Genomic DNA, 15,838 nt, shown 5'->3' with positions numbered 1-15,838 from the left:
TGAGCCCGCACTGGACAAGGCATATGCGCTTTGCGATGACTTCCGTTTGAACAATCCGGATTGAGATCAGAGAGTGTAGCCTTAGAACACGAGTCCCCTATATAACTAAAAGATCATTCGCCAACTTTCTTCTCTCTTCTTGTGGATTGAACAGGAAGAAGATAAATGTATGGGTAGTTCAAATGGTATCTTTGGCCAATGTTCTCTGGAGCGAAAATGCAAACATTACGGAGACTCACTCATCAATTGTACCAAGTGTTTCATCAGTCAATGTCAACGTCACACCAGCTGCGCTGTTACTTGATTTACGGCATTAGCAGGTGCTGCCTAAATCGTTACTAAACTACAAGCTAGTGTAACGCAGCTTAAATCTCACAGTCAACATCAAAGTAGACTTTACGTCTAATGTTACAGTATGAGTCAGTGGGCTCTAATGGGCCGCTGTACTCTCAGTCCTAATTCCAATTTCCGATGACGCAAAATGAAATACTTGCATGCTGCATATCATACTAGAGTGGCAAGCAAGGATCAAGCCACGCTAAGTGTGTCGTTCAGTCAATATCTCAAAAAAGATTGAAACTCCGAAATGATACGTACAGGTGTTTGCCAACACTTAGGCTTTCTGTGAATTCTTCTAAAACAGTCACAAGAAAAACGGTTTGGGAAATGGTTGTAGGGTTGACGTGGGGAGGGGGGATAAGGAGTTCTACGCATCTACAACTGACTATAACCATTAAGGCTATCTTTTTCTTTTGTCTGTGCTGCTTGTACAAGGTAAGTTGACACATTCCGCGGTAGAAACCCCACCATGCATGAAGGTCTCAGCGGCAAAACAAAAGAAGCTAATATTACGTGTAAAAAATGCCCACGATGGAACACACTCTCGCGCTACACCTAGCGTACCAGAGACAAAACCAATACACGTCCAGCCAAGCATCTCAGTTACACACTTTTGGTTGTGAATGCGCCAACTCCAAACGGAGACGCTCGCGGGCATGGTTCACCAATGATTGCACCTATGACCGATGATTGACGGGTGGACGGGATGGTGGGGACCCCCTGCGGTTTATACGGGGAGGTTTCTGCCATCCTAGGCTTCTGTGGGGCAATGTTGTCCATCTACCCAGTAGGAAGAACACCTTTCTCAAATTGCTTGTCCTAACGTCCTGACCTGGGCTCATTTAAAGGCAGAGGGAGTCAATTTTGATTACATTAAAGGCCTCTCCCCGTTTGACCTGCCGTAATGAGGCAATTATAACACTTAAGCTGGAGCAAATTGGGTTTTGAAATTTTCTCAAAAAAAAAAAAAACGCTATACGCAGGCTGACAAGCAAATTATTAGTAACACAGCCAAATGGTCTTAGTCACGGGAGCTTGACCGCAAGTGGTGTCTACTTAGAGGTATGACAGGAAACTCAATTCAAAGAAGTTCATTTGAATCCTATGCTTCATATACATATATTCTCCCATAGAAAAATATCAATAAAAGTGACATTGATCTTAATCAATCATTGTGGTTCCCCAGCACGCCCATAATGGTACACCCCTGTCTTTCATTCCCAACGCTCCATGCTCGGGCGGCAGCAGCGACGTTTTTCTAGTTCAAATTACACCATTGATTCCTTCCCTTGTTGTGCGTTTGACAGAAAGGCGGGACGGACGACAGCCACCTCTGTCGTTGGACAAGGGAATATCTATTAGACGGCCTGGACCTGCCAGCGGGAGACACAGTAGCGTGTTTGCCATGCCAATCTGCATAACAAAGGCGGGGGAGCTCACCCCGCGGAGAGCGAGGGGCGTTTCTAGCTCCAGCTGGTCGGGACCAACACAAGGCTGCGCCTACACCATGGGCCGGCAGGATGGGGGCACACGGTGCGTCCTGGTGCTGCTCCTGGCCGGCATCTGTGTGTGCGCGGAGGCGGCCAGCACCAGACGCTGCGCCACCTGCTCACCGGACACAGTCCAAGACAAGGTGGAGAACGCTCTCAGACTAGAGCTCATCAAGAGGCAGATCCTCGACAGGTTGGGCCTGGACACCCGGCCCAACATTACCAAGGCCGTTCCGAGAAAGGCCATCCACACGGCGCTGAGGAGGCTCCACGCAGAGGACCTCATCACCCAGGTCAGCACGCCTGCTCCCGAAGACCAGGACTCCGAGCAGCAAGAACACCACGAAGAGGTTCAAACAGTAGAGATCATCAGCTTTGCAGAAGCAGGTGAGAGCACACCCTTCTCAAACTTTAAGGTCAAGTACGTGCTCCCAATAGCATTGCACTATTATAAGTGGACGTTTTTAAGTTAGTGTAGCGCCGAAGTCTATACGGTTGGACTACAAGGCCAATTGGTTCTTGAGAGTGGCCTTCGGTCCTGTTTGTCGGGATCTTGTGGCTTTTATCCACCGTAGCCTGTAGGATTTAGTAAATTACTTCCGAAGTTCTTATCTCCACGCTTGAGCGCCCTCACAAGAGGCAGAATTATGATTTTGCCAATGAAAATATGTCGTGTTTCTAATCAAACATTATCTAGACAAAAGTATAATTTGTGAGCATCCAACTTGATGACTATGAAAAATTAGATATTGTTTTTAAAAAGCCAGGTGTGGGGTGAGACACAACACTTTTGTTTTTCAACCGCAGGACATCAAAATATCCCCCGTGATCTGTCGTCAGTCGAAAATTATTGTGACTTGAGTGTCTTGTTTCGTCGAGATAATAAGCAGTGATGTGGCCCATGGGGTTTAACATACCTGCGGAAGTCCATTATTCTTGCGACACTGTTTGGTATTTGGGCACGTGCTACCACTCGTGGTGCAGTATTTGGTGGTATAGTTAACGCTAATGGATTAACAATACCCCATAAACACATCTATGCAATCTATCATTATTTGCTGGTTTTTAAGACTAAAAGAGTCGGTGTTTATATGTATTGTAATTATATTCGATCCGTTGCAGCCGACGGTGACCTGGGCCGAGAATACATCCAGTTCAAAACATCGGAGAACGCTGAAACAACAGTTGCGTCGCGAGCGGTGACCTGGGTCTTTCTAAAGCTGTACGCGGATAAGATGGCCCTGAGGAAGCCAGTGTCGGTTACAGTCGACCTGGCGCAGGTGAGATCGGCGGGCCCGGGTCTGCAGCAGCTCGAGACCGTGGTGAGAAGGACGCTGTTGATCACGAGGAGTGGGTGGCACTCCTTCAACGTCGTAGGCGCCTTAAGAAACGTCTTCGAGACGAGTGAGGACAAGGTGACGTTCCGCGTGCGGTGTTACGGTTGCGGCAGCGTGGTCAAACCGATGCTGCTCAGCGACGTCGGCGTCAGCATGCGTCCTGACGTCCTCCGGAGACGGAGAGGGGAGGAAGACAGGGGGAGTCTCCACCACAAACTTGGACACGACGTCGACTTGGACGAAGTGAAGCACCCCCACCACCCATTTCTCGTCCTTAGAACGCGTTCAAAGCCTGGGAAGAGAAGAAGTAAAAGGCAAGCTGATAAAGGAGCCTGCAGAAAGCACTCCCTCTTCGTTAGCTTCGAACAGCTCGGCTGGGACGACTGGATCATCGCGCCGATGCCGGGTTACCAGGCAAACTTCTGTGCAGGGGGATGTCCCTCAGTAGAATATCCCGAAACAGCAGCGTCTTTCCATGCCCTACTGGGGGACGAGAAGAGGTTCGACACTCCCTACTCCAACTACATCTCACCATGCTGCACTCCAACAAAAATGAGCTCCATTTCAATGTTGTATTTTGATAAAGACAATAACATTGTGAAAGCTGACGTTAAAAACATGGTAGTCGATGAATGCGGGTGCAAATAATTCGTCCAAAGGAACGGACGCAAAACAGAACTCGTGGACAGATACACAGGCCTATGGACGTCTGAAAGGTATCTGTCCCCCGCTAACCGATTTTACGCAGCCCTAACACTTGAAATCCTTTTCTGGAATTCTGAATTGGAATTCAAGACCGCCGTAGGGAGCCGATACCACTTGCGTGGAATGTATATCGCTATATTGGCGTGTTGTGTTTTCGCCTCAAAGGCATGTACGTGTGTGTTTGTTCAAATGAGAGGTTATGAGATATATTTGTAAACTATTTGTAAAACTAGCAACCAAATGTATAGTCGTGACGAAATGCTGCAATTTGAGCAACGAGTCAATTGAACCAACCCTTAAATTGAAGATGCATAGCAGTCTTCTATGGACTCGTGTTATTGTGCCGTGCGACACGCGGCCGGGGTTATTGACCTTTGTTGACATTTAGGGAACTGAATATTAAGATTTTTTAGAAGTTGCAAAGTATCCGTTTTCTTCTAAAGGCTTTAAGAAAACTTCCCCCTGTAGGCAAAGCAAGAAATTATCCCCACCCTGTTCACTTCCAAACCAAAAAATAAGTCAACTGTTGGAACTAAACTAGAAAAGACGATACTTCAGCGAAGAGAAATAGTTAGACTGAGTTTTCCAGTATTTGATGACACAGTTGTTCGAAGGCAGCCAGACAAAACTTGCACACAACAAAAGCGGAGGTATGCGGTGACCCCTGACCGTCTGAAAAGGCAGGCTGGACTGAGCAAACACCTAAGACCAGACGTGTAGAAACCAATAATACCCGTCATACGGAACGCAGACGAGCGCTGAAAAAGCTTCAGGAATTCCATCTCCATTCTGATGTTTACTTGTCTACACCGAATAGGGGATGTCCGTTACCGAGTCATTTCCCCATATGATGAGGGTCAGTGAAAAATCAACACTAGAAACAAGTCCTGAAACGTGTTAAGCTTCGAAAAAAAAGAGGCAATTTATCAATTGTGTACTAAAGCGTCAGAAAGAGCAACCAATTCCACTACCAACACCAAGGTTAGGTTCGACACGGTGAGCTGTTTTCAAACATCCGTGTCTTCGGTTACCGCAATGAGAACCCCGACCAAGGTCGCCCTAAATCCCCAAACCCACGCGACCTTCTTAACCGAGGGATCAAAATAAACTTTAAAGCTCGTGGCTGTAACAACAACTCCATTCAACTGGGCGCCGATTTGTTTTAAAGAACGAACGTTGGGTCAAATACTGACCATGAAACAATGATTTTTATTCGGCAAACTACACGAAAAATTACGTTTTGTACAACAGATCTTGCTATGTAGGTCTCATAGTCTACAAAAACGTTTCGTCAACAGAAAGTAGAAAATAAAAGCATCGCCTGAACCACATTTCTTTCTACCGCCACTCAACTTCCCGTAAGTGTAACGGTTATTGCATGGACGTCTACAACGTTGTGATACTGGCCTTCGGATACCCTGCTCTCTAACATCATGAAAATGGGGCCAGACACAAAAAGAAAGTCTCCCGGCATTGACTGGGGTGGATACGACGCCACACTGCTTAGCACCGGAGCCGAGAAGTGATGGATGGGACCACAACAGTATTTTGGCAGGCGGGACAATGGCTCGAGACAGGCTGATACTGATAAGATTTGGCAGCCAGTGGACATTGGTTGTAAAGAGGCACGGTATGTAGTGCAGAGTGATGATAATGAAGTCAGCTATTTAGGCACTTGCTGTCCCCTAGGGGTGTTGACACACATGATGGACCACCCGACGTGGAGAATTACCCCCGCTACAGACACCAACAGACAACGTCCATTAAAACTGATAAGGACCCCGACACAAACATCAACGGTTCTTTACCCTCAATGCATACAGTCACCGAGTGTCAGTGATCTACATTTTAGATAGCATTGCCTAACAATGAGGCAGCCCCTTGGAATGAAAGTTAATCTGTGTTGGTAGGTTACATACTCAAACTAAGTTTTTTTGTTTTTTTTTCAAATCGTTATCAAACGCAAGTAGAACCAAACTTTTCGGACGCATAGTGCTGGATAAAGGTACAAACTTTACGTATAAGACAGTAACTTGTGTGACTTCACGCCAGACTGTCTTAACACGATAAAAGGGCTATTTTTGCACACGAAGAGAGAGAAAGAGTGGTAGTTATTTTGTTTCTAGCCAGTCTATCTTTTTAGTTTGTTACATTGCTGCTCTAGGCTATCAGTTCATTTTTAACCAGTACCCGATCGCACAGTACTTATATCGTCTGAGTTGCTAGGATATGATATTTGTTGCTTACTTGTTTGTCAAAGCTGCCAATTCAACATAACATTGCACATTTGTTGATACTTCATTTCCTTTATATGTTGCAATTCACTCACAGAAGGTAGTAGATCATCAGTCTAGTAATATATTACAAACAACATTCTGATTAGGGAACATAAGGTTTGTTATAGGAAACAACGGCATAACATGTTTATTTGTCTTGCACAAAATAGTGTACAAAATACGTAGTAGATGCCACTACTGTAGTACTGATATAGGCCACTGACAGAAAGCATCCATCGAAGTATCTTTAGGTTGATTCCTGGTGTAGATGATCAATGATGAAGAAAGCACGGTATTCTGTACAATATATGTATACAATATATGTACAGGTTCGGTAAAGTAGATCAATATGAAGAACACAGTGGCTGCTAAAACGACGATTTTGTATGACGAGCAAAGTTTTGTGGTGCTTGACAGTTTGAATGCTTCTAATAAAGTGAACTTAATGATGCTGAATATGTTGTATGGTGTTTCTTTTATCTCATATGGCATATATCAATTCAACGAAAACAGCTACAAACACAGCCACAACCGCAACTTCACCAACTATCTCTGCAAACATACCGAGAAAGAGGCAATGGGGCATACGCTACCAGAAACATGTTTTCTACCAGACAGAAACAAAAGACAGAGTCAATCCTGTTACACATTTGTAGCTTCTGAATCGTGACACCAAGGCTCTGTTAGAACCGTCTTATCAACCGTTACACTCATTTAAACTCCTTTGAAGCTATTCTTACATCAGGATTTAGAGGAAGACCCGAGGCCTGCACCTTAGTGGCTTGGACAGGTGGAGCAGGTTATGGGTGACATATCTTGTTTGAACTCTTTTAGTAACGTAATCTTTCGGCGTGAACGGTAGTCACCAGACTGGAAAACATATGGATCTTTACCCCAAAACTGTCCTATTTCAACATCTATTTTTGGTATATACAAACACCAGACGAGCTATTTTTATCGCAGATCAGAGAAATTCCAAGAAGCGCTCCTTGTCTATTGGGGACACAGATAGAAAGAATTCCGTGTCCTAGATAGTGCCTTTGTGCTAGACCTGAGAGTTTTACCCTTATGTTTACAGATTATATTTGAGAGCATGACAGTTCGAGTAGACATTGCCACGGCGTGAAAAGTTGAAGTGTTTGCTTCTCCTACTAGTACTCCTGGTGTGCGCTAAGGTGTGACATTCACAAAGTCTTTTCACAAGAATGAGCTTACTAACCACACTATTAAACACCACAGAAGGTTTAAATACCACCATTTTAAAGTAGCTGCATTTTACATCTCGACGACCTTCACGCTAGTGAGAAGTTTTCGGGGCACCTATTTATTTCAAGCAGGAGAAACTTTCGACACAGTTCATGCGTCACGTTGATTCTATCGCATGTATAAACAGAAATAACCCCAACAAGAACCAATGATATATACCAAGTCCTGGCGATCATGAAAAAGGACATGTATTTTAGGAACGGTTTTCATTTGGTAACCTTTGTAAAGAAATTTATCTGATACTGATCAGTAAAGGTACTACTCTTTTGTTTGTGAATCTACTGTTATGTTGCAAACCTATGGTATACTTTGAGGCTACCAACTTCAACTTGCCGGAGAGTCTGTAGCCTATATACCGACAGTAACGTTTGGTCCACTCTCATCGGGAAGAACCCCTACTCTCTTTGATACGTGTGGTAATTTTTAAAACCTACTCGAGGTGTTGCTCTCCTCAAACGTGGGACCTCCATTTAACGTTCTATCCGAGGGACGTCCCTAACCGAAGCTAGGTACTCACTTTCACCTGTGTGAAGTTAGGAATGTCGTGTAAAGTGCCTTTCTCAAGATCGGATCGGATTTGAACCCGGGCCCTGTTCTGGGCCAAACACTATGCCGTTACGCCACACGACCCCACCGCAGAAAATCTACTGAAATCCGCGAGCACGACATGTAATTCTGCAACTGTGCAAAGGTGGTGTAACACAACATGTCATTGACGTAAACGGGACAGAAATCCCCAGCACAATACAATAAGAAGATCAGACATGAATCCTAGCACGGCCCAGACGGGATTCGTAACGGCCAATTGAACATGGCGTAGTTAGTCACAGCCACATTCCAGCGGTGACAGATCCAAAGAATGGGAGGTTGCCACTTTCTATACCATGTGGTGCTCACGGCTAACCAGGTGAAACACTACCTCTGGACGGAAGAATGACCTACATCTTGGTGAATGGGCGACATGGCAAGAAAAATGTAGCAGAACGCTTGTTGACAATACACCTAGAATAACAACAATCGCGGCGGTGGGTAGTTTGAACTCGTGGCTACTGAGAAAGCCGGGTGACTGGTACATGGCCATACCAAACAGCAAAAGACTACTAATGAAGCGATTACAATACTTACGTAATTATATAACTATCTCTTTATAAACGGATGCACAAAATAATGCACAAAATACAGTCAGAGTGACCAATTATGATCAGAAGGTGTTCGACGTCATATTCTTTCACTGTGGCCTATAGTTGACAAAAGGCGATTACCACATAAAAATGTGCCAAGACCTTTATCACAATGTGACCAATAAATATCGAGGTTGCAATAAAGGAATATACTGAGCATTTTTTTAACGTTAAATGCTACAATGTCTTAAATAATCCAAAGACAATAACGAATGCAATACTCGCTGTGGCTAAGCCGTTTTATGACTTGTTAGCCCGAAACTTCGACCCATTTCATTTTCAGCGAGGGCCTGTCAGTGTGACTCTTATTTAGCTAGTTCAGACTCATAATGACCCCATTGTTGCCGTTAAAAGCCCTTCAGCGCGTTCATTCATAAAACTTTCATGTAGTTAAAATCGAACCCACCCGACCCGGTGTAGCGACCGTCCGATACCACACAAGGTGAATGGAACACGGGCGATAATCTTACTCCCACCGCGCGACTCCGCACAAAGAAACGCCATGTCCAAACACCATCCAGTCGGAAGCGGCGCGTGGAGACTGTAAAATAGATCAACAGTAATTTCGACCAGGTACAAAGAGGGAAGAAACTTTATCAACCTTGTCTTTCATCGCGCTCCAGACAAGTGCTAGTGTCTTTCACGCCTTGCTGTATAGCCACACAGGAAGAGGGGTCATTTTATATCGGAATGGCTCACAATAGACACGCACGTGGCCTCACCCCGTTTACTAACCAGATGCTTATGTTAACAATCGACTATTTTCATAACCCAAGTAGCTTCAAAGGAGAGAGTAAACATAAACGTGTGTGGCTGCGGATGTAATAAATTCATATGTCAGACTATTCATCCACGGGAAGGCTTTGAGTGGGACACGAACAAAACGGGATGCTGCGCAACAGTAGTATCACCTGGCTAGAGTTGCACACGTTGTGTATAACTAAAACAAACTTTATGGTCATAAAACATGCCGGGAAAACTGGGGCGAATAGCTGGTTAACATGCACCTGCTCTGCAATGGACTAACGGTCAAATATCGGCTCGAATCGTTCTTTCATTTGTTCGGTAAGACCCTTGTAATGCCCACTGGCATATAGGGCAGGAAATTATCTTACTGTTTCTGCATCTGGATGTATTTTTATAGGGAGGGGTTTCTTGCCCTTCCTCTTTAACGTGCTCGAGGTACCTCCTCGAACACGGGGCCCCCATTTAACATCCCTTCCAAAAGACGGATGCAGCCCCAACGTGGAGATGCCCTGCCCAGGATTGAACAGGGGTCTCTAAGTTCGCAACTAATTGGAACCAGGAGCTCAACTGTGACGCTGTTTGTCTACAATACATTGAAGAAATGGCCGATGTTTTGGTTAACAAAATGCTTGGTCATAAGAATCTTCCTAAGCTGATAGGAGATGAGTTCTACAGATAGTAAACACGGTCGATATTCATGTACGTAGCATGATGTGAAGAAACCACTCCCCGTTGTTAGAAATGGTACATTTCTGTAATGGACAAAAATGCGAAAGAAGAAAACAATGAAGCAACCGAAATCCTGGCAAAAAACAGCAGAGAAGTTCTATACTGCTTTATGTGTTATACATCCAGGTAATAAGATACGTATACGCAAGGCAACAGCTACTCAAGCAACTGGATATATTTTGGAAATGCTCAGATGTTTCACTGACGAAAGGTAGTGGATGCTACATGTACCTGAAATGTTTGACCGTTTCCAAAATCTACCCAGTTGTTTGGGTAATTGTTACCTTGCGTTTGTTGCTTCATGGCTATTGCCGTATTCAGTGTACAGAATGTCCTAGTTTAATGTTTGTTTTAACGATGATGGGGAAAGAAGACCAGAATGCTTCAAGACCAGAACGCCAGGATTGTTAGAACTGTGGAGGACCTTGCACCACACACGTGTGTAGCCTTGCCTTGGCGTACTATCAAACATCACATCTGAAAGGCTGGTAAAGATTCTGGAAACGATGACAACTTTGGAACAACCAGACAAAACATACGATGCACCTGCATGGTAGCTGTATAGTCTGTCTTTGGTACACTACCAAAGAATACACTCAGAAACAATGAACACCTAACACTCAAAAAGAGGTCTCTGAGGAGAATCAAACATTTACCATCATGTAAGGGTATAGTTTACAACTAACATCGTATCTGATGCATGAATGAAAAGCTTTTTGTTCAGTTCTGCTACTGTTGACCTATTCCTTGTGAAATGAAATTGAAGAATATGTTTACCCAGCCAAATCAAATCGAACTTGCAGGCGTCAAAGCAAAGTTACGAAACACAGTTCCCATCAGCTCTGTAGATACGAAATGGCGTATGTACACGTCCAAAAACATCGCAGAATAGAAACAGAGACAAAACATTCTTTTGGATGCCAATAAAAACTAAAAATAACTCAATGTAAGCAAGAGCAAGAGGACATACGGCGAAGCACATGTTTCATGATTTTCTACTTCTGCGCAATTCTCCGCAATTAGATATCTTTATATAAAAATATATAATCCTATAACCATGGTTCATTGATAACTACATATTGATCTGACAGCAAAATAACACCGTTTTTAAAAAGAAAAGACTTAATAAAAAGCAACGTAGTTTGCTCTATTCGTCTAGAATCTACTGACTCCTGTGTAGTTACAAGTGTATCCATTTCTAGTTTACGGACAACCTACCGCCAGATCACAAGAGTTAGGCTCAATCCATGTATGGACCAAAACGTCCTTAACCTGGATGTGGTAGGCTGACTTAACTTTGCTTTTTGTAACCTTTGAGGTGAGCATTTTCTTCCTTTGATTGTCGCCAACCTAAATAATGTGAGATAATCTTCGCCTCTGGGGCAAGGTATCGCCCTTTTGTGAAGAAAATAACCCACCACGTCAGAAAAATGTATATGTACGCACGTATCCGTGATACAGAGCTTGGGCTTGACAAGACGTACTAAAAGCTTAAAACAAATCTGTGCTTGTGGTTTGAGTATAATATCCTACCAGAATATACAATACAATGTTAAGACCACCAGCGAACCAGATAGACTGAAGGAAATTGTCATTTCAGAAGTGAACCCGGACGAGTCACCGGAAGGTGTATCTTTTACTGCACTATCTTTTTTATAAAGATCCTTTTCCGAGTGCTGTTTTGGTGTACTTTACCTTAAGTAGAAAATAGATGATGACCTTTGATGGTGCTTATGGCATGTTCAAAATAACTCAAAATTGCTGAAAGACGTATAACACTGGGATTATGGACAAAAAAAGACTAAGCCAATTCTGACACTGTCTCTTTATCTTTGTGGCGACAAAATGCAACTTCAGGTGATGCCTTTGAAGATTTAAGCCTTTAATGTGTTTTTTTTTCTTTTTGAAATAATCATCTTCTGGTCACGAATGTACCTCGGCGTTTAAGTTGGGAAGGAGTCATTTCAGGACATCGTTCGCCGAAACATACTGGAGTGCAGTGTTCAAGTTGCCAGTTGATGTCATCGACGATGAACGAAACTCTCAAGTACCACAAATAAATGTCATTATATGTGCACTGAAGAACCATGCCAGTACTAAAAAGCTACGAAATCGAGGAATGAATAGAACGAGTTCTAGCTTGCGTGAAAGACGCGTGTTCTTCTTTCAAGAATTCAACCTTTAACATCAAAGATATAAGCAATGATGTGTGCATCATTTAATTGGTCACGTAGGCCCGCCATGTAACAGTAGTAGAGTTGTAAGCAAAAAATATGTGTCAACTCTGATACTGTTTCTTTATCGCTGCTGAGGCTAATGATACGGTCTTGTCGCATCAAACACTTCAAATCACTGATAAATGTACTTAACGTAACCAGACCTATACATTATTCTTTTTGGAATCGGGAGGGTGAGTAAAACGTAAAGCACGTTACTTCCATCCTGGCAGCTTCTTTACATAGATAACACCAGTGGCACTGTGGCACTATTCAGGCTGATATCATCAAAGAGCTGAAAGTATTCTATTTAAGGTCGATGGATTTATACGAACAGAAAATCGATCACAACGAGCTGTGAGGAAAAAAACGTGTCATTTTAGACAATGTTTGTTCGTGGATGTTGAGGCAGTTGAGTGTTGACACTGGATAAGGGCGATAAGTTAGGGGCTGGTGTCCTTTAAAATTCAAACCTTAACTGTTACTGATGGTCATAATTAAGTGTATGTAATGTAGATCAAAGGTGTGCGAATAACTTCTATGTTTGATCTATGAATAGACAGGAAAAGGGGTTTCTTGAGAACTTGAACTCGTGAAGTTCTCTATTCTGACACTGTCTCTTTGTTGCTGTTGACTTGCGCTGATGTCATGCTGATGATCAATCATTAACTGTCACCAATGAATGTAATAACGAACGCATTTGATTGGTCACGTCTGTACCACAAAATTATGGGAGCTGGTTGGAAAAAATCAATTTCGACAACAGTGTTTCTTTGTTACGCGGTTGAGGCAATTGCGCAAATGATGTGTTCTGGATCCAGTTATCTAAAACCTAAACCTTTAATATCATAAATGTTTAGTGCAACTAAACACGTTTTATTGATACTCAAAATGACGATGTACACTAATCTATTCATCTATCAACCTAACCTTATGAATAGACAGGGAAGAACATTCAGTTCTGATCCTTTGTCGCTGAGGACACGAAGTTACGGTTTATGTCATCCAAGAATTAGACCTTTATAACCACTAATAGCTATGATTACAAGTACATCTTATTGGTCACAAATGTACGTAGTAAAACGGTGTAAGACTAATCTATTTGTTTGATCTGTCAATGCACGGGAAACGGGTTTTTTTTCGAAACCCGTAAAGAAGAACTTTTCAAGCCCATTCTGACACAACACGTCTTTGTTTCAACGGACACGACCGACACCGTTGGGGTGATGTCATCTAGTAGTTAAAGCTTAACAACCACTTTCGAATAAATGTAATTACACGAGCATTTAATTCGACACTAAGGTACCCAAAATGAAAGTATTCATCATGATAGTGAATGAACAGGAATTCGAAGATAGTCCCCTCGCAGCTCATCGCGAAGTGAACTAACTAAAGGATGGATTGCTGACGGCTTGCCATACAAGTATAAAACCTTTAACACCACAGCTAAATGTAATTACACGAACATCCAACCATTAGCCACAAAAGATACCCAAAAAAGTCTAAAGGATGGTGTGTGAGTAACCTGTTGATGTATTTGTCTATGTCTAATCTGTGAATATAGACAGCAGCTTTTGTAGAAAGGCTATCTCTGCTACTGTTTTAAAGCTGATCATCGAGGCGACTGATATATTCTGAAAAACAAGAGCCTCACTGTTTACTAGATCACACATCTCAAATAATCATTAAGTCTTCTGAAGCCTTTACGTGCCGAAGAACAATGTATGTAAGAATGATGTTGGCTTTGGATGGATTACAACAACAAGGCCTCTACAGTAACATCCATGTTGGTTGTGCCACTGCCAAGAAGCTTATGATTGCAAATCTCTCACGCGAACAACACCCACACAGCCGTACACCTTCACAGCACATTCGTACACAAAACATATTTAGGAATAGTGTACTAGAACTGCTACATACAAGCAAGGTCTACGTGCAAAAGACTCGACGTTTTTGGCATAGCTCCTTTGCAGCTCGTCCAAAGAATACGCACTACACAAAGCCGGTTACCAACTTGGGAGGTACTATCCACGACAATGGCACTGTCCGGACAAATAGTGTGAAAAGTTCAAGTAGCAATCTTGGGTAGACACCCCGCAGTGATGAAGACGTGGCAAGAATGCGAATTCTTTTCGACTGGGCAAAAACGCAACGTAGCGAAAATTCCACAAGGTTAATACCCTATCTATCAGTACAATACAGTTGGACAGTACCGGTGGGAAGCAATGACGAACTGCATGTGGCTGGTAATAGAAGCATTTCATACCGCACTTAGATTGGGTTTTAAGAGCATACTAATGATTTCTAGACTAAGCGTGGACTGTACAGGTTGTAGGGCATAATATCATCATTTTCCTGTCTTCCAACATTGCCATTGCTACCAAAAATGCTCATGTATTTCAAGAAGACCAATCGATACACGGATCTCTCCTGAATGACACATACATATACGTGTTTGACAGAACATAGTTACACTGAAACCTTGTACTCAAATGAACCAAGTTTCGACAAAACCCCGAACCCACCAGTGTACAAATTTAGCAGCTGTGACCGTGAGGCATTGTCTAGAAGATAAAGGACTTTACAGGAGACGGTCAAGGAAACGATGTATAGTTTAGGAGATTTGCTAATATTAAGAATATGCCCAACGTCATATTGGAAATTAACGAGAATCCTCCAATGGAATTACTAACATGATGTATTAATAATACATAATAAAAGGATAACGATCCAGCATTGAAGTTGAATCTCGCAAGGCGCTAGAATACACAAGATTGGTGAACCATCTACTCTGCCGATATCGCTATCTTAGAAGAATTCTACAAGGACGTTAAACCACGTCCGTCAAGTCGTTAAGATGTAAGATACGCAAGTCTACATTTGCTTTTCCTCTACTTTGTACCAAACCTTATAAATAGGCCTTGTAAAAAATGAGAACAAAGTCTTTTTGATTGTTGAAGTATTTCACGGGACTGCCAACAGTAAAAGAAGACGTTGTGCAGCAATGCTATTCTTTTGCCGAACAATATGCTAGTACGACATACGTGCACCTTAGTACGAATCTTACCTATCGACACTGAGTTTTAGCATTTGACATATAAAGATTAATGTTTAACATAACATTAAAAACAACTCAAACTTTTGTGTTTGCAAAGAATTAGTCTGTTTTTATTCAGTCTTTCCGTCGAAATGTATCTTCCTTCCAACACCATGATTTTAGCCATCAACGGAAAAGAATGCAAACGCACTGAGCACAAGCATGTCTGAGTAAGATTGTTGCGCATATAAAACCTAAAATCATTGTTCAGTTATATGAGAGGCGTTTGTTTTTCAAACCTCAGAATTGGTGCAGTCAAAAGTTTCATTCGAAAATATACAATATCTCACTTTACTTCAATCGATGCGTGTATAACATATTACAATGTACTACTTCACTGAGTTACACATACACAACCTAAGATTTCACTATTTTCTGACCTGATTATCAGCAACATAAGATTCGTACAAAGTGCGAATCACACTTCTAAAACAAATGATGAAACATCCTCAAAA

The 15,838-nt window shown here is 42.6% G+C and overlaps 1 protein-coding gene across 1 annotated transcript; it reads left to right on the top strand.

Moving 5' to 3' along the window:
- The first annotated feature begins 1,570 nt into the window (after positions 1-1,570).
- Positions 1,571-6,603, top strand: LOC136447429 (inhibin beta B chain-like). The gene is made up of 2 exons (XM_066446343.1): positions 1,571-2,216; positions 2,952-6,603. The coding sequence occupies exons 1-2, from the start codon at positions 1,745-1,747 to the stop codon at positions 3,812-3,814; spliced, it is 1,335 nt and encodes a 444-aa protein (XP_066302440.1). The 5' UTR covers positions 1,571-1,744; the 3' UTR covers positions 3,815-6,603.
- The last annotated feature ends 9,235 nt before the right edge of the window (positions 6,604-15,838 follow it).

The sequence above is a fragment of the Branchiostoma lanceolatum genome, chromosome 13 (genome assembly GCF_035083965.1).
Source record: "Branchiostoma lanceolatum isolate klBraLanc5 chromosome 13, klBraLanc5.hap2, whole genome shotgun sequence".
Classification (NCBI taxonomy): domain Eukaryota; kingdom Metazoa; phylum Chordata; class Leptocardii; order Amphioxiformes; family Branchiostomatidae; genus Branchiostoma; species Branchiostoma lanceolatum.
Note: the sequence above shows the minus strand (reverse complement) of the source record. Positions and strands in the feature narration are given on the sequence as shown.